General features: G+C 49.7%; 3 protein-coding genes across 3 annotated transcripts in view; 2 read left to right on the plus strand and 1 right to left on the minus strand.

Annotated features, from left to right (window-relative positions):
- MAD2L2 (mitotic arrest deficient 2 like 2) overlaps positions 1-24,844 on the plus strand; it is a 136,795-nt gene that overhangs the window by 74,679 nt on the left and 37,272 nt on the right. The window lies entirely within an intron of this gene.
- The window catches only part of MED16 (mediator complex subunit 16), a 79,029-nt gene that overhangs the window by 34,455 nt on the left and 19,730 nt on the right, over positions 1-24,844 (plus strand). The window lies entirely within an intron of this gene.
- The window catches only part of LOC137421607 (uncharacterized), a 42,591-nt gene that overhangs the window by 15,702 nt on the left and 2,045 nt on the right, over positions 1-24,844 (minus strand). Inside the window, exon 2 of the mRNA XM_068107828.2 lies at positions 3,486-3,617. Within this exon, the coding sequence (XP_067963929.2) occupies positions 3,486-3,617 (132 nt within the window). The remainder of the gene's footprint in view (positions 1-3,485; positions 3,618-24,844) is intronic.

A 24,844-nucleotide genomic window follows, 5' to 3' on the forward strand; every position in this document is an offset into this window, starting at 1 on the left:
TGGGAGGGCGGTAGACGACAGCCATGACTGACTGCGTGTGACCAGAGAGTTTTAAAGCCAGGTGTTCAAATGATGGAGCAGATGAGATGGAGATGAGGTTGGTCTTGATGTCTTGACGGTGGATAACGGCAATTCCACCACCTCGGCCCTCCGAGCGTGGTTTATTGACGTAGGAATATCCATTGGGTGTGGTGAGGTTGAGTGTGTAGTAGTCCAGAGGTTGTTGCCAGGTTTCGGTGAGACAGAGAAAGTCCAGTTTGTTATCCAGGATGTATTCGTTCAGGATGAGGCATTTATTGTTGAGGGACCGGGTGTTGAACAGGGTGAGCTTGATGTTGTTTTGAACAGCAGGGATGAATTCAGGTGATTTAGCCAGGGTTCGTAGGCAAGAGGTGCGATCGTGTGGGTTGCTGTGACCAGGTGCGCTGGGACGAAGAGTGAGAGTGCGCTGAGCCGACCAGAGGACGGGGATGGAGTGACCTGATTGCAAATAAACAAACTTGCGACCGGAGCCACGGTGAATGTACCTGGGTCGTCGGAGGAGTCCATTTGATTTGATGGCAGAGATGCATGATGGGGTGGAGCGGGTATTGAGCAGAAGAAGCCTTGCGGCGGAGTACTTCAGAGCCATGCCAGGCAGGAGCGAAGGGACGAGTACGAGGCCAAGGTCGAGGAGGCAAAGCGGCAAACGCAGCGGCAAACGCAGCGGCAAACGACTGCAGCCGCTAATCAAGACCACAGCGGCAAACAAGGCCACAAGGCCACCAAGACCACAAGGCCACCGGCAAACAAGGCCACGGCCACAGACATATATATATATATATATATTATATAATAATATATATATATATATATACAGTATATGGAACGCGACAGACTGATTCTCTGTTGATTCTCTGACAGCCTCTGCCTCTGTATGGAACGCGACTATATATATATATATATATAATGGTATCTGTAATCTGGTTCTCCAACATTGGTTGGAGAACCAGATTACAGATACCATTATTAGTAACTCCCAACCGCAACCAGGTCGACTCCATATGATGAGTGGATACCAGAGATAACGTTACCGTGTGGCAGGCGGTGCTTATCGCTCCCAGCAAGGTGCAGCAGCAGCTGTATGGGACACCTTGCTGGCGGTTCTCCACTGATGATATGAAGGTCGCATAGTGACTGATATATATATATATATATATATATATATATATATATATATATATATATATAATATAGCCAGTATCTACATAAATAAAACACAGTTTGTGTGTTTGCGTGTGTGTGTGTGTGTGTGTGTGTGTGTGTGTGTGTGTGTGTGTGTGTGTGTATGTTACCTATAGACTCCTAAACGGAGAGGCTCACGTACTTGATGTTTGGCATGGACATGGCCATTGGGCCTGGGAAGGACATGGCCGACCTAAAAATGACCTCCGATGACGAGATCCATATTTTTTATTCATATTTAACTTAGTGCATTTCAGCGAGGAACATTATACACTGATCTCAGCCTGTGCCAGTGCAGCTCGCTGATTTGCTCAGAGCGATCACGTGATGTTTCATCCTCGCCGCCAGACTCCACGCTGCCTGCTATACTATAGATCAGTGGCTATACTCCCACGCAGTTTGCATTGGGATTATGTGGGGATTATCAGCGGCAGCCTGGTCACCAGCGTCTGAAGAATGAAGTTTGGACGTACGAGCCAGGCCAGGCTGCCAAGTCAAGTTGCCTGATACCCTGCCCGTTTACATTCTCTGCGAATGTACGGGGGTCGAGGCTCCTGTGTGTGTGTGGGGGGGGGGGGGGCGAGGGGGGTGGGGGCGAGGGGGGGGGGGTCTGTCAAAGGTTTGTCCGAGACCGTGTTTTTTTTTCTTTCATCTTTAGATCCATATTTTTAGCCATAACTTAGCGCATTTCCGATTGGGTTCTGAACATTACAGCCTCTGCCTCTGCCACAGCTCAGAGCAATCACGTGACAATTTTCAAGTTTGCAAGGAAGAAGGCACTAGACCCCAGCCCCATATATACATCACTGCCTGTGCCATCAATTTGCATGTTATCGGTTACCTTTTATGGCTCGCTCAGGATCTTCGTCAGGCCCGCGAGCGAGTTAGACAATCATCTGGGAGCATGAGGCCACGTTGGCCAGGCTTACGACGTGGCATTAGCAAGACGTCGTTTGTTTGATTGCAGAATCGTTCAGGATCTTCATTTGGCTAGCGAGCGAGTTAGCTTACCACGTGTAAACGTAAACGTGAAAAAAAATTGAATTTGTCTACGAGTTCACACATGGAAGACTGACTGTGATAAAGGCAATGCCACCTAAGAAAAGAAATTTGTCGCGTTCAACCTCCCGAGAAAGGAAAATCGCTGATCGGAGACTGCATGAAACCGATGAAGATACTTTTCACCGTCGACAAGCCAATCAAGAAAGTGTCTCCAGATTCAGACAGCGAGAGACGGAAAATGAGAGAGCGGCACGTCTTAAAGCCAATCAACAACGTGTGGCGAGGGCCAGACAGCGAGAGACAGAAGATGAGACAGAGGCACGTCTAACCGCCAATCCAACAACGTCTGGCGAGGGCCAGACAGCGAGAGACAGAATATGAGACAGAGGCACGTCTAAACACCAATCAACAATGTCTGGCGAGAGCCAGACAGCGAGAGACAGAAGATGAGAGAGAGGCACGTCTAAACGCCAGTCAAGAACGTGTGGCGAGGGCCAAACAACAAGAGACAGAAAATGAGAGAGAGACACGTCTAAACGCCAATCAACAACGTGTAGCGAGGGCCAGACAGCAGGAGACAGAAGAACAGCGACCAAAAACAAAATCATGATGAACTGGCAACCATCAGGCAGACAGCAGCCGGCCATTGCATGGGAGAAGGCTGCATTCAGTTACAATCCGAACACTGACTAGTCCTCAAAGGTTGATATCGGCTCCATGTCGTTCACCTGTCAGTTTTGCCATGCCTTGAAATGGAAGGGCCTTTTGCCTTTTGCCATGCCAAATAAATCAAACAATTCCGGAAGTGTACAAAGTTGGTGGTACGGCTTCCTCTTCCTCCTGATCAGCGTCACACTTACCTCAGAAACGTGATGAACACCACATTCACCCCATTCACCCACCAGCATATATATGAACCCCCTTCCTCTCCTGCCTCCCCCCTCCCCTCCCCTGCCTCCCCCCTTCCCCTTCCTGCCCCTTCCTCCCCTCCTCCCATCTTCCATCCCCCCTCCCCTCCCCATCTCCTCCTCCCTCCCACCTCCCCCCCCTACTCCTCCCTCCCACCTCCTCCCCTGCCCCCATACCACACCCGCTCTTCCCTCCCCCCCTCCCCTCCACTTTCCCCACCTCCCCTCCCCCTCCCCCCTCCCCCCCCGCTCGGCAATGCCAAGTACTTCTGCTAGTATATACATGTATATAAAATATAACCAATATAGGTCCTCGAAGTTGGAATACTGCAATTATGAAATTACAAATACCTCTGCACTTTAGCCCGTTCCACAATGGCATAGAGGATGATTCTTCACATATCCTGCCATCACCAGAGCCAGCATCTTGAGAATCACCGGAATCCAAGACCATAGTTTTGTCATCAATGGGTGATTTCAAATCTACATCCAGGCACACATATACAAAATCAAATGACTGGTATGTTCATCATGATGATGCAATGTTATTACAGTCACGTAAAAAAGTAAGTACACCCCATGTAAAGTTTTGACTTTTTCAACATATTTCAACATACAGCTATTTGATCTTCATTTCAACAATATTGACAGATAAAGGTGATATAATGTAACAAATATCATGAAACATTTACATTTTGTAGTCCATTGTATAATTTAAATAAACATGAATGCAAATTTTGCATGTGGAAAAAGTAAGTACACCCTTGGCTCTAATAGGTGGTATATCCCCCTTTGGCAGAAACAACCTCAAGTAGGCGTTTCTTATAACTGTCTACCAGTCTCTGACATCGACTGGGAGAAATTTTTGCCCACTCCTCCATGCAGAATTCTTTCAGCTGTGCGATGTTTGAGGGGTTTCTTGCATGCACAGCTCGTTTGAAATCCCCCCACAACATCTCGATGGGATTTAGATCCGGGCTTTGACTTGGCCATTCCAGAACCCTCCATTTCTTTCTTTTCAGCCATTCCTTGGTGGATTTACTGGTATGTTTAGGGTCATTGTCATGTTGCAAGGTCCACCTTCGGTTGAGCTTCAACACTCCGACAGATGGCCTCACATTATCCTCAAGCACCCTCTGGTACAATGAAGAATTAATAGTGGATTCTATGATGGTGAGATGCCCAGGCCCTGATGTAGCAAAGCTGCCCCAAACCATAATATTTCCACCACCATGCTTTACAGTTGGTATCAGGTCATTGTGGTCAAATGCTGTCTTTGGTTTTCGCCAAACATGTCTTCTGGTACTGTGGCCAAATAGCTCTACCTTTGATTCATCTGTCCAGAGCACATTGTTTCCAGAAGTGCTGGTCTTTGCCTAGGTGTTCATTGGCAAACTTTAGTGTTGCCCTGATGTTCTTTCTGGGCAGCAAAGGTTTCCTCCTGGCACACCTTCCATGCAGATCAAGTTTGTGCAGCCTCTTTCTAATGGTAGACTCGTGCTCTTTGACATCAACAGTGGCAAGAGCTACCTGTAGGTCCTGTGATGACATTCTGGGGTTCTTGGAGACTTCTTTCAGCATCTTGCGGTCTGCTCTCGGGCTGAACTTGCTGGGGCGGCCTGGCCTGAACAAGTTGGCAGTTGTTTGGAATCTTCTCCACTTGAAGATGATCTTCCGGACAGTCAAATGATTGATTTCAAATTGTTTGGAGATCTTTTAAAATCCCTTCCCAGACTCGTAGGCATCGATAACCTTCTTTCTGAAGGTCTCAGAGAGCTCTTTTGATCTAGGCATGGTGACGCCGCACACTTCAACAACAAAGAGCAAACCAAACTAAATGTCTGAGGTTTAAATGAGATGGGTTCCTCCAAGATCCTCTCTGACGATGTTCTAATCATTTGCACCTGAGCTGGTGCACCTGATTCTAAGTTTAGGTATTTGAAGGAGTGATAAATGTAGGGGTGTACTTACTTTTTCCACATGCAAAATTTGCATTTATGTGTATTTAAATTATACAATGGACTACAAAATGTAAATGTTTCATGATATTTGTTATATTATATCACCTTTATCTATCAATGTTGTTGAAATGAAGATCAAATAGCTGTATGTTGAAATATGTTGAAAAAGTCAAAACTTTACATGGGGTGTACTTACTTTTTCCCGTGACTGTATATGAATCCTTATCATCTATATAACTGAGGTGCCATCAATTTGTTACATATACACAGCAGGGGAGTTGGGTGAGGAGCATATGTATGAAAATTGCACTCGTGTGTGTGTATGACTGTATGTGTATATATATATATATATATATATATATACAGTATATATATATATATAAACGACTCCATGGTAAGATCTCCAACCTTTAATTGAACCAACAATGACTCAACGTTTCGGTTAACAACATGTGAAAAACCACATGCATCCCTTAACCTTCTTCAAGAGTGATAAAATAATCTCAAAACTCCCCTTATATACTCAAAGTTGGGGGTGGGCAAAGCTGGACAGCCAATCAAAACAAGTCGCATCGCTCTCGTGAACTCAGACCATTATCACCAAATTGAAAAATCAACAGCACATTAACGGCTCACTGCCATGACGTAAATAAAACTGTATTATAGCCCCAATGTTTAGCAACACTCCGGAACAATCAGTAAATTTTTTTAACAAGTGATCATAAGTTAGTGTAACCCTAATAGTTAGTGAGATGAAAGCACAAAATAACCTGTAATGGTATCAATATCAACACATGGCCAATGGCCATGTGCTATGGGTAAAGAGGTGGGGAGAAACAAAGGAGTGGGGGTGGGGGTGGGGGGGGGGAGGGTGAGGGGGGAGTGGTGGGTGGGGTGGTTTGGGGATATTGTCCTGATAAAAACCTTGGATGACAACATTATGTGGAATCTCTATTTAAAGTCAGGGAATCCCTGCTCCGTTTACACAAGAGTGGATCAAATGCTAATGGTGAGTCAATCACCTCCTGCGTGATCGATGTAACAGTTTCTGTGTTTGTGGAGCCGAATATGTGGGAGAGATGGGAGGACCTTAGGTCAGCGGGAGGACCTTAGGTCAGAGTATTACTGAACAGCGGATTACTGAACACCGTAAGGCATTTGAATGTAATTATCCCAACAGATCTGCTATTGCCAAACACGGTCTTAAGAAAGGGCACACACCTACAGTGCATTCAGCAAGTATTCAGACCCCTTCACTTTTTTCACATTTTGTTATGTTGCACCCTTATGCTGAAATCGTTCAAATTCATTTTTTCCCTCATCAATCCACACTCAATACCCCATAATGACAAAGAGAAAACAGGATTTTAGAAAGTTCTGCTAATTTATTAAAAAGAAAAAAACTGAAATATCACATTGACATAAGTGTTCAGACCCTTAACTCAGTACTTAGTTGAAGCACCTTTGGCAGCGATTACAGCCTCGAGTCTTCTTGGGTATGACGCTTTGCACACCTGGATTTGGGGATTTTCTGCAATTCCTCTCAAGCTCTATCAGGTTGGATGGGGAGCGTTGGTGGACAGCCATTTTCAGGTCTCTGCAGAGATGTTCGATTGGGTTCAAGTCAGGGCTCTGGCTGGGCCACTCAAGGACCTTCACAGAGTTGTCCCTAAGCCACTCCTGCGTTGTCTTGGCTGTGTGCTCAGGGTCATTGTCCTGTTGGAAGGTGAACCTTCGGCCCAGTCTGAGTCTGAGGCGCTCTGTTTCAGGTTTTCAATAAGGATATCTCTGTACTTCAACATGTCACTCAACATGTCACTCAACCTCACTACACCCAATGGATATTCTTACATCAATAAACCACACTCGGAGGGCCGAGGTGGTGGAATTGCCGTAATTCACCGACAGGACATCAAGACCAGCCTCATCTCCATCTCATCTGCTCCATCATTTGAACACCTGGCTTTTAAACTCTCTGGTCACACACAGTCAGTCGTGGCTGTCGTCTACCGCCCTCCCAAACCACACCCATAATTCCTGTCTGACTTCTCCTACTTTCTGACCCAGCTCTGTTCCCTCTCCCCCTCAATCCTCCTCCTCCTCGGTGATTTCAATATCCACATGGACTCCACTGACTCCACAATAACCACTGACTTCACTGATTTACTCACCTGCTTTAACCTCACTCAACATGTCAACTTTCCTACCCATAACCGTGGTCACATTCTGGACCTTGTCTGCTCTACTGGATTAATTTTGCACCATCTCTCTGGCTCCGACCTCACCCTCTCTGACCACTTAGCCATCACTATGACCATCAACATCCCCACCCCAGCACCAAGGCATTATCGCACTATCAACTTCCGTAAGCTAAACGCTCTTTCACCTACCTCATTCTCATCCACCCTCTCTGAAAAAATGTCCACTTCTCCCTTCGTTGACCTCCACACCCCTTCTGACCTCACTGACTACTACAACCACACTCTCTCCTCCTGCCTTGACCAGCTTGTGCCTATAAAAACCAAAACAGTTTCTTTCACCCATTCTGCTCCCTGGTTTACCCCTGAACTCCGCCTGATGAAAACTCGTGCTCGCCAACTTGAAAGACTCCGCAATAAAACAGGTCTCACAATTCACTCCCAAGCCTACAAGGACCACCTACAACGCTACAAAGATGCCCTCTCCTGCGCCTGCTCCGCCTACTACTCTCAAATTATCCACTCTGGCTCTGGAAACCCAAAAGCACTCTTCTCCACAATAAACAAACTCCTCAGCCCCCTGGACACCACCACCCAGTCATTCACAGTAGACAACTGCATCTCCTTCCTTTCATTCTTCCAAAGCAAAATTGACAACATCTACAGCAGCTTAACCACCACCGCACCTGCTCCCCCTCAAACCACCTGCCCCCCCTTATCCTGCCAACCCCTGTCTCAGTTCTCCCGTCTCCCCGACTGACCTATCTGAACTCCTCATAGGAATGAAAACTGCCACCTGCACTCTTGACCCCATCCCCTCCAGCTTTGTCAAGGCCTCCCTTCCTGCTCTCTCTCCACTTATCACTGCAACAATAAACTCCTCCCTGTCTACAGGCATCGTCCCACCATCCCTCAAAATTGCTGCTGTTACCCCCATTCTGAAAAAACCTGGACTCAACCCTGACACCCTAAACAACTTCAGACCCACCTCCAACCTACCCTTTCTGTCAAAAGTTTTGGGACGCGCTGTAGCCACTCAACTCAAACATCACCTCTCTGCCAATAACCTGTATGAAACATTCCAATCCGGATTCCGCTCCAACCACAGTACTGAAACTGCTCTCCTCAAAATCACCAACGACCTTCTCCTCTCCTCTGACGCTGGCAACCTCAACATTCTCATCCTCCTCGACCTCAGCGCCGCCTTTGACACCATCAATCACACCATCCTCCTCACCCGACTTGAAACCACCTTTAACATTACCGGCACTGCCCTCTCTTGGATCAAATCATACCTCTCTGACAGACGCCAGTTCATCTCCATCAATAACTGCAAATCCCCCACTGCTCCCCTCCCCCAAGGTGTCCCCCAAGGTTCAGTTCTTGGCCCCCTCCTCTTCATCCTGTACCTGTCCCCCCTTGGTCACTTAATCTGCAGTCATGGTCTCCAATTCCACTGCTTCGCCGATGACATCCAGCTTTTCATCTCCACCAAGTCCATCTCCACCGCCACCCACTCTATCCTGACAAACTGCATCACTGAAATAAAATCCTGGCTTCAAATCAACTTCCTCAAACTTAACTATGATAAATCTGAAATAATCATCATTGGCCCAAAAACGCTCACCAAATCCACCCATAACTTTGCCCTCAACATCGACGGTTTCCCAGTATCCACCTCCCCTCACATCCGGAATCTTGGCATCATCTTTGACCAAACCCTCTCCTTCGACAAATACACTAAACAGATCACAAAGACAGCCTTCTTTCAGCTGAAAAACATCGCCCGTCTCCGTCCATCCCTCTCCTCCACGGCTGCAGAAACCCTCATTCACGCCTTCATCACCTCCCGTCTGGACTACTGCAACAGCCTCCTCTATGGTTCACCCTCAATAATCATCAATAAACTCCAATACATTCAGAACTCCGCTGCCCGTCGACTCACCCATTCCCGGACCCATGACCACATCACCCCCGTCCTTTACAAGCTTCACTGGCTCCCCATCCCCCAGAGAATCCAGTACAAAATCCTCCTCTTGCCATACAAAGCCCTCCATAACCTGGCCCCATCCTACCTTACTGACCTCCTCTCCAGACACACTCCCACCCGCAACCTCCGCTCTGCTGGTACCAACCTCCTGACCCCCCCCCCCCCCCCCATGCAGACCAAATTCAGATCCTGGGGGAACAAGGCCTTCTCCATCGCTGCTCCCACCCTCTGGAACTCACTACCTCATACCATCAGAGACTCCTCCTCACTCACCACATTCAAAACATCACTCAAGGCCCACCTGTTCAACACTGCATTCAACATTTAACCCACAGCATTTAACCCCTGACTATCTCTTCTCCTTCTCCTTCCTTTTGCTTTGATTATTTACCTATTGATTTTTGTCTTTTTGCACTTGTTTTTTGTACTCTGTCAAAGCGTCTTTGGGCTTCTTGAAAAGCGCTATATAAAATAAATGTATTATTATTATTATTATTATTACTTCGCTCCGTCATTGTCCCCTCCACCCTGAGCAGTCCCCCAGTCCCTGCTGCTGAAAAACACCCCCACAGCATGATGCTGCCACCACCATGCTTCACCGTTGGGATGGTATTGGGTAGGTGATGAGCCGTGCCTGGTTTCCCCCAGACACGACGCTTAGAATTGAGGCCAAACAGTTCAATCTTGGTTTCATCAGATCACATAATCTTGTTTCTCACAGTCTAAGATTCCTTTAGGTGCTTTTTTGCAAACTCCAAGCGGGCTTTCATGTGTCTTTCACTGAGGAGAGGCTTCCGTCTGGCCACTCTGCCATAAAGCCCAGATCGGTGGAGTATTGCAGTGATGGTTGTCCTTCTGGAAGTTTCTCCCATCTCCACACAGGATCTCTGGAGCTCAGCCAGAGTGACCACCGGGTTCTTGGTCACCTCTCTTACCAAGGCCCTTCTCCCCCGATTGCTCAGTTTGGCCGGGCGGCCAGCTCTCGGAAGAGTCCTGGTTGTTCCAAACTTCTTCCATTTAAGAATTATGGAGGCCACTGTGCTCTTGGGAACCTTCAATGCAGCAGAAATTTTTTTGTAGGCTTCCCCAAATCTGTGCCTCGACACAATCCTGTCTCTCAGCTCTGCAGGCAGTTCCTTCGACCTCATGGCTTTGTTTTTGCTCTGATATGCATTGTTAGCTGTGAGACCTTATATAGACAGGTGTGTGCCTTTCCAAATCATGTCCAATCAATTGAATTTACCACAGGTGGACTCCAATCAAGGTGAAGAAACATCTCAAAGATGATCAAGAGAAATGGGAGGCACCTGAGCTAAATTTCAAGTCTCATAGCAAAGGGTATGAATACTTATGTCAATGTGATATTTCAGTTTTTTCTTTTTAATAAACTTGCAAAACTTTCTAAAATCCTGTTTTCTCTTTGTCATTATGGGGTATTGAGTGTAGATCGATGAGGGAAAAAATGAATTTAAACGATTTCAGCATAAGGCTGCAACATAACAAAATGTGAAAAAAGTGAAGGGGTCTGAATACTTTCTGAATGCACTGTATGTGCGATAGGGTTAATATTGTTACGGATACGGGGGACGGCTCTCCCGTTAGCAAGGGGTGATTAGCCCCTTGTCCTGTTAAGCTGGCCATCTCCCCGGTCCTGGTACTTGTAACGCCCTCCCGTGGGATGGAACGGATCAGGGTTATGGGTCCAGGGTTTATCCCGAATACCTTTATCCGTCCCTCCGCAGAACAGGGAGACAAGTACCGCTCGAACCCCGGTTTTAGATGGACTAGTTGCCGAGCGGTTTTAGCAACCCGAAGTTCGAGCCATTAGCAGAGACTAACCCGATCCTAAACGTTGGCCAAATCGTGCCACAGGTATTCAATGTGGAAACCTCAAAGACGAAGGATGTGAAGAAGAAGAAGACAAAAGGTTGGAAATACAAATATAATTTATTACTACTATTATGTACAATCAAAAGAAACCAAGGGAGAAGGAAGAATACGAAAATAAAGACAGAAAGAGGGACGGACCAGAAGGACACAGTGCAACTCTAGCTTATCTATTAACAGTCTTACTTAAACCCCAGGACAACACAGAAGACGGACGAACAATCAGACTTACACGAATGGGGGATTGCAGAGTGGAATGGCTGGAGGGATCAGAAGGTTCAGGTCGGACCACAAACTGGAAGGTTTTGGCAGGGCGCACAGCAAGCAGGTCCTTCCCGGGCTGGGAGCGAGCAGGGCGGCAGCGGCACACGTATCTCGCCCTCCTTTGACACGCCTCGGGCTCTTTTGTCCTCTGCTGCGGTCCTCTCCTCCCTCGGAATCGTCTCAAGCGTCTCTCTCCCTCAATCTGCTGCCTTTTTTTTTTTTTTTTTTTTACAATCGTCGCACGTATATCTTTTTTTTTTTAATCTCTAGCGTGGGGCTGACACGCCCTCGTCAGTTTCGGTACCGCCCTCCTCCGTGCTCTGTTTCGTGCCCTTATAAGGCAATGGCATGGTCTTGCTACCTTATTTGGGCAGAGAGTCGAATGGCGCACCCCTCGTGGCGAGCCACGGGCTTGTGTCCTTACTTGGGCATGGGGCTGAACACCCCGCCCCTCGTGGTGCGCCTCTTCCCGGCGACCCCGCCCTTCCTGTTCAAACAGAGCACGGAGCACATCTTCATCATAGCGGCGAACGCCGCTTCCCAAGCCAGGCCAGTTGAGGAGCCGCGCACCCCACGCTTGTTAAGCTTCGTTACCCAGAGAGGGAGAGTTCGGCTGGAAAATGTCATTGAAGGGGAGCTATCCTTACTTGATTCGTGCAATGGAGTATTAACTAATGGCAACAGAGCCTTAACCTACATAGAATAAGGAGATAACTGTATAGAAGGATATATGATTGGCTACGTGATTGTATATGGAATAACTACGGGCACGACCTTTGACCTTTATACACCAAATGGAGGAAGGAGGGTGATATTTTACATCAACAATAAAAAAACACAATTCTCAAATCCATAACAATATTTTGGGTTTTACCCCGAACAGGATCAGAAGACGTATCTTGGAGGCTTGGCACACGGAAGAAACTGTTACGTCGATCACGCAGGAGGTGATTGACTTACCATTAGCATTTGATCCACTCTTGCGTAAAAGGAGCGGGGATACCCTGACTTTAAATAGAGATTCCACATAATGTCATCCAAGGTTTTTATCAGGACAATATCCCCCAAACCAACTCACCCTCCCCCACTATCCACTCAACTCCTTTGTTTCTGCCCTAATCTTTACTGTTACGGGGTCCCCCCCTTACCTCAGGTCTCGGTGGACCTCCGAACCCCGAGGGTCCCCGGCAGAAAGATGTGTTATCCTTGGTTGAAATCCAGCAAATAATGTCCCTCAATGGAACCAGCAAATGAAACAGTCAAAGCAATAATGCAACCACACCAGGTTATAACCAAACAATAATATATTATAAATCACACACAAAGAGCCATACAACAATGGGGCAATCACCCCTACTTTCAAATCTTACGATAATATCCTTGTCAAGCCCCTCAACCCACACTCACGGCACCTCCCCCAATGTCTCTGCACCCCTCCAAGACGAAGTCGCAATGTCTCTGTGCGCTCCCGCGATCGGGGAGGCAAGGCCCGATGGTCAATTGAGGCGTAGACGAGCGAGACGACCCCGAGGTCATGTGCTCAACCCCCAGCCACACAGCGGTAGAGAGGAACCTCACAAAGACGCGCTCCGACGTACACGTTGCGGTTCAATCCGCAAGCCTCCGTATAATTCAAACGTGCCCCTTTCTGGCACAGCCGTCCCCGGCAATCCACCGGGGAATAATGCCCAGCCGACACGACAAAAGCCTGTTCACTGCAGGGGGCTCGCGTGGCGAAGATGGCGGACTGCTTTCGCTCCAACCCGGATTCTCAAGGCCTGGATCCTCCGGAACCTCAATGAAAATACCCGACGACACAGGCTCCACGCACTCCGGCGATATTTCTTATCGCCCGAACTTCCCTTCAAGGACGCAAAGTTCACTCGCACTGTACGTCGAACGCTCGGGCCGGAGCTTCAACCACCACGTCTCTTTTCGATGTCCTCCCACCTCTTTCTCCTTCGCTCCACCTCTTCCGGTCTCGATCCGGATTTCCGGCCACATTTTACCAGGAGCGCTTTTAAATCTTTTAACCACAACAACCCTTTCCCTTCAGTCACAATAAGCATATAGGCTATGAGCCAGACCCTCAAATTTTCGACATTATGCTCAATCAGAGGGAGGATGGCTAACAGTTATTTTTGGCAAGGCCAGGGACCCTAGTGCTGAAAAAAATGTGATAGCAGTGTGAAACTCTTAGCCGTATCTGTGTTATCATGACATTTGTCAGACCACCCCAATAACGCTTTCGATAATTTTTCCGCCTAAGATTTAGGGGGTAGGGTTCGTTTTGGGGCTTTCAAATAATATCTCCTATATGTATCAGTTAGTGTTGTATACCAGGTGAAAGGTAATTGAATTATCTTTCACATGATGTATAGAAAGTGCCTGTGTGATATATAGTAACCTCTTTATGATCATTAAAACATAATTATTTCCGCCAACCCTCAAACATTTATCACAAAATCCCCAATGAAAACAAAATTAGGCAAAAATTCAGTTTGGCGGATATTAAATGAATTTTTGAATTTGAGAAACACACAGTATGATTAAAGTCAAATTTGGGCCTTAAATCTCATACACCTTGATAAAGATGAGAAAATCCAATATACAGTAGTTGCTGTAACCATGACCTAAAATCCATAAATGTATATCTTTCCGCTCTTATGATATATTGATTTACATTTTACGATTTTTGACCGACAGCATGTATATAGTTTGTATACCATTATTGGTCTAAAAATAGTATATATAATATTGGGATGTCAGCCATATATAGGCCAAAAAGTACTGAAATTGGTGTCAGAAATGTCTAATTCTAAAAATATGAAGGCATTATGACCAAACTGTATGTGGTGTTCTTGAATATACCACAGACGTATGATGCATGTGATGATTAACCTACTCCATGTATATGTATGTATCCTGATGTACCCTAACTTGGCGAGATAATTTACATCATATTCATGCAAACGTTTTTAGTCTTGTAGTGTTGTATGGTTCTCTTATATTACCAGCTATACATAAAGTAAACCAAAGGAAAACAATGTACTTTCTATTTAAGCAACATATATTTATAGACATCATACCATAAAGTACACGAGTTATCAATTCAGCGTACACCATATTTGTTACACATATGTACATGATCTTTCTCCATACAGTTTTACAATTCAGAAGTTATCCTCGTCATCGTCGTCGTCTTCTTCATCGTCTTCTGCTGAACTGTCATCACTCTCACCATGCACTCTCTGGTTGTCACATGTGGTGAGTTTGCACATGTCTGTGCACTTCAAACCACTGGCCATGCAGACACACATGGGTAGTGTGCATCTTTTCGAACAGGTGCATGCCAGTAAATCCAGAACCGCCTGTGGTGCGGGCTGTCCTTGCATCCAGTCGACTGCCAGCTGCACGCGACCATCCTGGGTATCCCAGTGCCATCCTTTCCCGATTGGACTCGGTACTGCTGGATCCATCTTGAGACTCCTCTTCCAAATAGCGGCTTGATAGTTGGCTCGCTGTGCATGTTTGGTTAAGCAGTCTTTGCACGGAGGTAGCTGGTGACTGTCGATTTCTCCCCTCTTGGCACAGAACAGGTGATATCTCAAGTCATTCACCTTCACTGTTCCCGACTTCGGTGCGTACATGAGACAAGTGAAGTTCTCCAATTTATCCATCAGTTCCTCACTGACGTCCCAGTCCTCTCCCAGCTGTGTACATGCATCCTGCACATCTTTGTTGGTTCTGATGAGTTTTAGTGCAGTCAGTTTTCCTCGTCCAGCGAACGTGCTGACTGTGTCGCATCCGGTATAGGCATGCAATTCCAATTAGGGCCTGACATACATTTGTGCCGACTGACTTTCCTATTTTCCCTATGTCTAGGATTTTAGCCCTTGCTTTGGTGCCACATTTCTGAAACAACTTGGCATGAATCTTGGTATGAAATGCCAAGCCAATGACAAGTACGTCGGTGTCATCTGAGCTAATAAGCACAGACTGGTATCCATGTGCGGCAGCATGGGCAGCATGCAAGAACAGACGACCATCTGCTTCCTCGTGTGTGCTTTCCAGGGCCACTACTTCTTGGCTAGCATCAGATGTGATCTGATAACACTTGTCATCGCATGTTACAAAGAGAACCTTTCCCTGTAGGCGTCTGATGTACTCTGGTTTCTTCCACTCTTCGACCAGGAACATGATAAGACTTGACTTGTTCCCAACATAGCTGAGAAACTTGCGCCATTGCCTTACAATTTGAGATGCCGTGATGTTTTTCAGCTCAAGTCCAAGTTCTTCCCCCCTGGTTAACCGTTCGCTGTTTTTGATGGAAGTCTCCTTGTAGGTGTCAAAGACGACATCGATCCTCTGGCTACTGCATCCATCCTTCAGGGCCATGGATAGGACAATCATGGCCACTTCGGCAAATGTAGTTTGATCACCTGCCACCTTCTGTATAAGGAGCATCCCGTCAATAATTGTTGCCGAATTGTCGGGTATCCTTTCAGCCGGGGTCACAGTCCTTTGCAAGGCCGTGGCTAGGGCAGCTTTGTTGGTTTTCCGTAGAAGGCCTTCGGGTGTCGCCAGGGCCCATGGCAAGGGACCTAGAGGATGAGATAGCACCTCTGCCATGTGAAGATCTCGGCCCTGTGCCATCACGATAATTCTACCAAATAGAGCTCTGTCTGCTTGAAGAATTACTGCCCTGCCATTGCTTCTGCATTCCTTCTTCTTAGTGAGGTTGCTGAAAGTCTTCAGCTTGTTCAGTTGCAAAGGGTCGTGGAATTTCTTGATTGGTGGGTTGCTCCCAAGTCGCTCAATCTTGAAGTTTGTGTAGCACTTGTGTCCGACTTCCCATGCTTTCTCCAGATCCTTGGCAATATTTGGAGGGGCTGCGCGTGCGGTGGAAATACTGATGAGAGAGCTGGCCATAGTGAATGGGTTCACCCAACTCTGGATCAGAGTTATCAGTGATGATACAGCGTCCTCATCTTTCTTGATCCGTGTTTGCTGCAGATCCGCGTGTTGTACGTGTGTGTTGCTCACATTCACCATTTCCCTCATCTGGCGGAGAAACGCACTCCTGTGTTCGGATGTGACATAGTAGCGCTTCACTGCTCCAGATTTCAAGTTGAACCTGGTAGTGCCACCTGGTGTCTGTGTGTCTTTGTTGACAGTGACCTCAGTAGTTTGGTCAACTGGAATGCGTCCAAACGGATTGCTTTTTGACATTTGAACTGAGAAGTACCCATCTGAGAACGCTTGGAAGATGCCAGGGTGCTGCGTTGGAAGGTTTGTCATTTGTGCGTAGTATGCTGATAAATACCGTGCATAGTTGATTTTGTCGTATGCGAAGCACCAAGGAATCATGGCTTGGATAGCAGATAGATGTAATGGCCAATTACCTTCTCGGGAAGCGCGCAGTAGAGCAAGCAAGACCGTTTCAACGATATCAACCAAGACCAACGATATCAACGTTTCAACGATTTCAATGTCTCTACTTGTGGCAGCCATGATTTTCGTGTCACATTTACGCACGGCGCTGTTTCGCAGTGTTTCATCTGCTCTCAGATCAACAGCCTTGCTCAACTTTTCAAGGGATGACGTTCCCTTGCACCACTTGGTCTTTCCACAGAATATACAATCCGGTTCATAGATGCGTGATTCCGAAGATGCCCTTCTGGCTTGTCTCTTGCTCGCTGAACATGTTGCAGCAGCATCGTCGGTTAAATTGGATTCAGCTTTTCGTTTCAGTGCTTCCAAATCTCGCTTCATGGTGAACACGCTCCTGCACTGCCTGTGGTAGAATACTCGGGGAATCTCCTTCTCTGGCAGCGACTGAGCAAGGTCGAGAATGGGTGCATGGTTCCGTATTTTGGCCGCATCCAGCAATGTAGTCCACGAATCGAATGTTTGAGGGCTTATGAACGGATCTTCTGGTTTGACATCTAACGATAGCTTATGAATGATACAAACGTCCTTGGGAACTTTCTGAGTGATCGCAATCTCCATTGCAAGTATTTGTTCAATTGTCTATCTGCGGTACACTCTGTTTCACCACCACCAATATCACCACCACCGTCTCACCTGGAAAGACACATAATATCGAATGAGACCACCACTACTACAAATTAGCATCAGTTGCTATAGTTGCTTAAAAATGTATTCTGCACCAACAAATCTACAAAGAGAAATACATTAGATGTCGTGCACCGCTGTCATGGTTGCAAATCACCTAAAATATAATGAAAATATTGACATTGATGACAACATTCGTATTAGCATATCTACACATATTGCATTGAATTTCATAGCACATCATGATCATATGTGTGAGGATATTGACTCTAATTATACTGTATGTGTGTCTCAAATCGAAACATACCTTTTACATACCTTTTGATTTTTGCCTATTTTTGTTCCTAAAATTGGGGATTTTGTGATGAAGTTTTGAGAGTTGGTGGAAATAATTATGTTTTAATAATCATTATAAAGAGGTTACTATAGATCACACAGGCACTTTCTATACATCATTTGAAAGGTAATTCAATAACCTTTTACCTGATATACCACACTAGCTGATATATACACGTGATATTATTTGAGAGCCAAAAAACTAACCCCACCCCCTAAATCTTAAGCGGGAAAAATGACCCGAAAAGCGATAAATGGGTGATCTGACAAATGTGATGATAACACAGATACGGCTAAGAGTTTCACACTGCTATCACATTTTTTTCAGCACTCGGGACCTTGGCCTTGCCAAAAATAACTGTTAGCCATCCTCCCTCTGATTGAGCATGGTCGACCCCTCGGCTCATAGCCTAATAATATCTAGAATACTTCGAACCAACAACAATAATCATAACAACAATCATTAGGGCCGAATACGTAACATTACCCATAGCACATGGCCATGTGTTGATATTGATACCATTACAGATTATTTTGTGCTTTCATCTCACTAACTATTAGGGTTACACTAACTTATGATCACTTATGACAACGGTCAACAACCGTTGTCTGGACAACGTTGGACGTTGGACGTTGTCTTGGACAACCGTTGTCTGGTAACTAGATTGTATTCATATTGTTATGAATTTGGGTAGAGGAATATCTAGAGCCAGATAGATCTGTAATCTGTATTGGTAGGTATCCGACTGTCGTGATAGGGAATCTACCTGTAATAAATTCTATGTTTAGTCTGGTTTGTCAGTATAAGCTGTATTTGTGTCCCCGCCGCAAGGGGGTGAGGGAGGGGCGGGGGGGGCGGGGCTTGCTAATTAGTACAGGGATTATGGATAAAGTTCCCTCGTTCATCATTTCCCCCCCGTCACTAAACATTTGTCCCTTATGGCAACGCATTCTCATATAAACACTTAGATAGGTCCTTAGTGTACAACAACAACAACAACATGCATTTTAAAAGGCCATTTTCCCTGCTAGAGCGGGGGTTAGCCTTGCGGTCCCCATGACAATCTTCTCCATTTTGCCCTATTTTCTGCATCTCTCCTTGTTAACCCCCTTGCCCGCATTTCTTCTTCCACCATCTTTAGCCAAGTCTTTCTCGGTCTTCCCCGTCTTCTACTTCCTTCTACATTCATTTCCATCACTCTTCTCAACCAGTCACTTTCATCCTTCCTCAACACATGACCAAACCATCTCAACCTGTTCCTCTTCACAGCATCAATCACAGGCTCTATTCCCATCATCTTTCGCAATTCATCATTTGTCTTCCTCTCTCTCAACGATACTCCGCACATCCGTCGAACCATTCGCATTTCCACCCTTTCCAACCTTCGTTGCTGCTCTACGTTCATTACCCATGTCTCGCTCCCATAAATCATAACACTTCTCACACATGCAGCATACACCTTTCCCTTCAGCTTCAACGACACTCCCCTCATCATCAGCACGCCACTCAATTCCCGAAACTTCTTCCATGCACATCTCACTCGAGCAACCGTTGCCGAGTCTGATCCACCTTCTCCATTCAGCATGTCTCCGAGGTAGCAAAATGTTTTCACACCTTCCAGCTTCACACCGTCTCCAAGATCCAACTCAACATTTCCTCCATCTGCAGCTCCCTCTGTGCACACCTTACATTTGAATGTAGCTGCCACACTGGTTAATGACCCTCTCAGACCACTACATTTTTGATGAACCCACTCAGCGCACATTGTACACTGAATGGAGTTCACTCCGACACCCTTCCTACACACAGCACAGGGCCACTTCCCAGTTCTTTCCACCTCACCACATGCTTTACCACTTGCCATCACCTTCGTCTTTCCGATATTCACCTTCAGACCTTTTGTCTCCATACATTCCTTCCACGTGTTCATCTTTTCCTTCAGTCCATCCATACTTTCCGCAATCAACACCAGATCATCTGCATACAACAACTCCCACGGTAAACCCTCCTTTACGTTCTGAGCCAGCACCTCCATCACAGCTACAAATAGTAGTGGACTTAGTACCGACCCCTGATGCACTCCCACCTTCACCTCAAACTCACCACTGTTCCCGTCCTTCGTCCTTACAGCTGTGCGCGCTCTTTTGTACATTGCCATCACTACTCTGATCAACCATTCCTCCACTCCTAACTTCCTCAATGCCCATGTCAATACTTTGCGTGGAACCCGATCGAATGCTTTCTCCAGATCAACAAACCCAAGAAACAACTTCTTCCTCTTCTCCATGTACTTCTCCTGCAACTGCCTCACAATGAAAAGCACGTCTGTCGTTCCTCTTCCTGGCATAAATCCAAACTGCATTTCGTCGATCTTCACTTTCTTCCTTATCCTCCTCTCCAACACCCTTTCCAATACCTTCATTCCATGCTCCAATAACTTTATCGCTCGGTACGAGCCACACTCCAGAGGGTCACCTTTCCCCTTGTATAGAGGGACGAGGGTACTCAGTTCCCAATCCACTGGAATGCGGCCTTCTTTCACCACCAGATTACAGATCTCTGTCATTCTCTTCACACCCCAACTTCCTGCTGCCTTCAACATATCTCCCACAACTCCCGTCGGCCCTCCCGCTTTTCTAGGTCCTTAGTGTACACATTAATAAATTCCCCTCCCTTACAATAAGACTGTGGAAGACAAGCAGGCAGCGGCCGCGTACAACACCGGCGTAGGCGTCAGACATCGAGCAGGCAGAAAGCCCGGCCGGGGCACCGCCGATGGGGCAGCAGCCAGCCACACCACAAGCTGGCTTAGCAACCAGCCTCGTGGCAGGCTGGGAGCCACGCCCAGGAGGACTGTTGATTGGTCCATAGGTGGAACAGAGAACTGCCCCGTGATTGGAAGGAAGGGAAGGACTGGTGGTTGGCCACGAGATGCCAAAATCAAGACTCTCTGCTCACCTTCACTCCTTCATTCCTCTTTTCTCCCGCCTCTGGAACAAACTCCCTCACTCTCTTCAATCCCACTCCTCCCTCCAGGTCTTTAAAACAGCTGTTCACCACCATCTCTTATCTTCCCCCATCCAAAACCTTGATCTTTTCTACCCCCGCTAATTTCACCCCAAATCCACTTTTTTGAAATACAAACTTCTTTCCTGGAAGTCCTTGGTGTACTTGTGTTTCTACTTCTCCCACCTCCCCCCCCCACCCTTCCCACGCCACCTTCCCCCAATCCCTCTGCCTCCCACACATTCCCGACGTCCCTGCTCTCAAATGTTGTGTTTATGTGCTTCCCCTTCTCTCCCCATCTTGTCTACTGCTCCCCTTTTTATATACTTTTGAAGCGCGGTGCTACGCGCGCGACTTGCTACCAAGGAGGAAGCGGACAACGGGGTTAAACAAAAGTGTCTTTATTGACAAGAGGTCACTGTCGCACTGGCGCGCTCCGGGCTGCGCGCCCAGTGTATATCCTGAGGCCACGCCTACCCCTCGGGCGTGGCCCCCGCCCACTTGGTGCGCGGATTGATGTCACCACGCCAGTGGGCTTTCCTGTCCGCCACACGCGCCCCCCCAGAATTCCCGCGCACCTGGAGGGCCAGTTTGCGGGGCAAACGGATGACCCGGCCGAAGCGCCCTCTGGCAACCGGTGGCGTCCGGGGTGCAGGGATGCCAGCTGGGATGCCCCGGCTGTACCCGGGATGGGTGCCGGACCGGGGGGCGGCGTGCCGGCGGTGCTGGGAGGTGCCGGGGGTCCGCCCGCCGGGCGGTGGCCCCGACGCGGGGGCCGAGCCACCGGCGGTGGGTGGTCCACGTTGAGGTGGGCCGGCTTGAGTCGATCCACCGAGACGCGGTCGGGAGTACCGCCGATGTCCAAGGTGAAGTATTTCACCCCGGTCTCCAGCACGCGGAAAGGCCCATCGTACGGGGGCCGCAGTGGTGTCCGGTGGGCGTTGTGCCAGACGAAGACATACTCCGCGGTGCGAAGCTCTGGGGCGACGTGCGTGGGTGGGTGCCCGTGGTGCGCCGTCGGCACCGGGGCGAACCTCCGGGCGGTCTCCTGCAGCGCGGAGCGCTCCTGCGCCGCAGACCAAGGTGCCATGGGGTCGGGGAGGAACTCGCCCGGCACCCGCAGCGGTTCTCCAAAGACCAACTCCGCCGCGGATGCGCGCAGGTCCTCCTTGGGCACCGTCCGGAGGCCCAGCAAGACCCAGGGGAGCCTGTCGACCCAACCGCCATCGCGGAGGGTGGCCCGGAGCGCGGCCTTCAACGAGCGGTGGAACCGCTCGCACAGGCCGTTAGCCTGGGGGTGGTAGGCCGTGGTGCGGTGCAGCTGGACCCTGAGCACCCGCGCGAGCGCCCCCCAGAGCTCCGAGGTGAACTGGGGGCTGCGGTCGGACGAGATGTCCGAGGGGGCGCCGAACCGGGCGACCCAGGTGGCGATGAACGCCTGCGCGACGTCCGCTGCCGTCGTCGACGCCAAAGGCACAGCCTCCGGCCACCGGGTGGTGTGGTCCATCATGGTCAGGATGTGGGTGAAACCCCGTGAGGGGGGCAGAGGTCCTACCAGGTCCACGTGAACGTGGTCAAACCGACGTTCCGGCACCGCAAACGGGGCCAATGGGGCCTGGGTGTGTCGGTGCACCTTCGCGCGCTGGCACGCGAGGCACGTCCTGTTCCAGCCGCGAACGCCCTTCCGGAGGCCATGCCAGACAAACTTGTCGGCGATCAACCTCTGGGAGGCCCTCGTGCCCGGGTGGGACAGGCCGTGGATGGAGTCGAAAATCCGGCGCTGCCAGCCCGCGGGCACGATGGGGCGAGGCCGCCCGAGGGAGACGTCGCACCAGAGCGCCGTGCCCGTGCCGTTGAACGGCACCTCGGTGACACGGAGGCCCGTAACGGCGGTCCGCAAGGCCTGGACGTCGGGGTTGGCGGCCTCGTCCGCCGCCATCCGGGCATAGTCGATGCCGAGGTGGACCGCGTGGGCAACGGACCGGGAAAGGCAATCCGCCACCGGGTTGTCCTTCCCCGCGACGTGCCGGATGTCCGTCGTGTATTCGGACACGGCCGAGAGGTGACGCTGCTGCCGGGCCGACCACGGCTCGGCGACCTTGCCCATCGCGAACACCAGAGGCTTGTGGTCGACGAAGGCCGTGAACGCACGGCCCTCGAGCAGATGACGGAAGTGCCTGACCGCCAGGTGGAGCCCGAGCAACTCGCGGTCGAAGGTACTGTACCGGCGTTCGGGCGGGCAAAGCTGCCGGCTGAAGAACGCCAGCGGTTGCCAAGCTCCACGCACCCATTGCTCGTGCAACCGCACCCACCGCGTAGTCCGAGGCGTCGGTGGTGAGGGCGATCGGTGCATCGGGCGCCGGGTGCGCGAGCATGGTGGCGTTAGCCAAGGCGAGCTTCGCGCCCACGAACGCCGCGTCCATCTGCTCGGTCCAGGTGACGTCACCTTTGCCCGGCTTCCCCCGGAGGGCCTCGTGCAAGGGGCGCAGGAGCTGGGCGATGCGGGGCAGGAAACGGTGGTAAAAGTTTACCATGCCCAGGAACTCCTGGAGCCCACTGATCGTGCAGGGGCGCGGAAACCCTTTCACCGCCTCCACCTTGGCCGGTAGGGGGACGGCCCCGTGCCTGGTGACGCGGTGCCCCAAAAAGTCGATTTCGGCGACACCGGACCGGCACTTGGCGGGGTTCACAATCAGGCCGTGCTGGCCCAGACGTTCGAAGAGCGTGCGGAGATGGTGTAGGTGCTCTTCGCGGGATGCGCTTGCGACGAGGATGTCATCCAGATAGACGTAGACGAAATCCAAGTCGCGCAAGACGCTGTCTGTGAGGCGCTGGAACGCCTGAGCCGCATTCTTCAAACCGAAGGGCATCCGAAGAAATTCGAAAAGACCGAACGGCGTGATGACAGCCGTCTTCGGGATGTCCTCCGGCCTGACGGGGACCTGGTGGTAACCACGTATGAGGTCCACCTTCGAGAAGGAGGACATATTCGCCAAGCGGGCGGAAAAGTCCTGAATATGGGGGACGGGGTAGCGGTCGGGGGTGGTGGCATCGTTGAGACGGCGGTAGTCCCCGCACGGCCGCCATCCCCCGCCGGGCTTGGGCACGATGTGGAGCGGCGACGCCCAAGTGCTCTCGGAGCGCCGCACGATGCCGAGCCGCTCCAGCATAGCAAACTCCGCTTTAGCTACAGCGAGCTTCGTCGGCTCGAGGCGGCGTGCCCGGGCATAGACCGGTGGCCCGGCGGTGGGGATGTGATGTTCCACCCCGTGCTTGACGGTCCCCGCCGAGAAGGTGGGCCTCGTGAGGGCCGGGAAACGGGCGAGGAGGCGGGTGAATTCGTCCGCTGCCGGAAGCGTGCAGATGAACCTGGCCGGAACCGAACCGCTCAGCAAGCCGCTCGGCGAGCCGCTCGATGGGCCGCTCCGTGAGCTGCTCAATGAGGCGGGCAACGCGCAAGCGAGCGAGCTGAACGTCTCAGCCTGGGCAAGCCTTCTGTGCTTGACGTCGACCAACAGGCCATTGGCACAGAGGAAGTCCGCGCCGAGCAGTGCCATACGCACGTCGGCAGTGACGAACGACCATTGGAAAACCTGCCCTCCGAACCGCAGAGAAAGGCAGCGTTTTCCGTATGTGCGAATGGGCGTACCGTTGGCAGCAAGCAGCGCGGGGCCCCGGCCCGCGGACTGCTTGTCGGATGTACCGGCGGGAACGACACTCACCTGCGCTCCCGTGTCGCACAGGTAACGGCGCCCGGATAAGGTGTCCGTTATGTATAGGAAGCTGTTTAATCGGCCGGCGCTCAGTGCCACTACCGAGGGCCGGCCCGGGCGTTTCCCGACCTGCCGAATGAGCACGGCGGGCGACATTGCCGAGCCTCGTGGCCGAACCTAGCGTGGAAATGGCACCAGGTTTGCGGTGAAGCCGGAGGCCACGGTTTCCGCGGTGGTGGTGGGCGGGGCGTGGCGGACGCCACGTGGTGCCCCTCG

The sequence above is a fragment of the Myxine glutinosa genome, chromosome 2, assembly GCF_964187855.1.
Source record: "Myxine glutinosa chromosome 2, kmMyxGlut1.1, whole genome shotgun sequence".
Taxonomy (NCBI): domain Eukaryota; kingdom Metazoa; phylum Chordata; class Myxini; order Myxiniformes; family Myxinidae; genus Myxine; species Myxine glutinosa.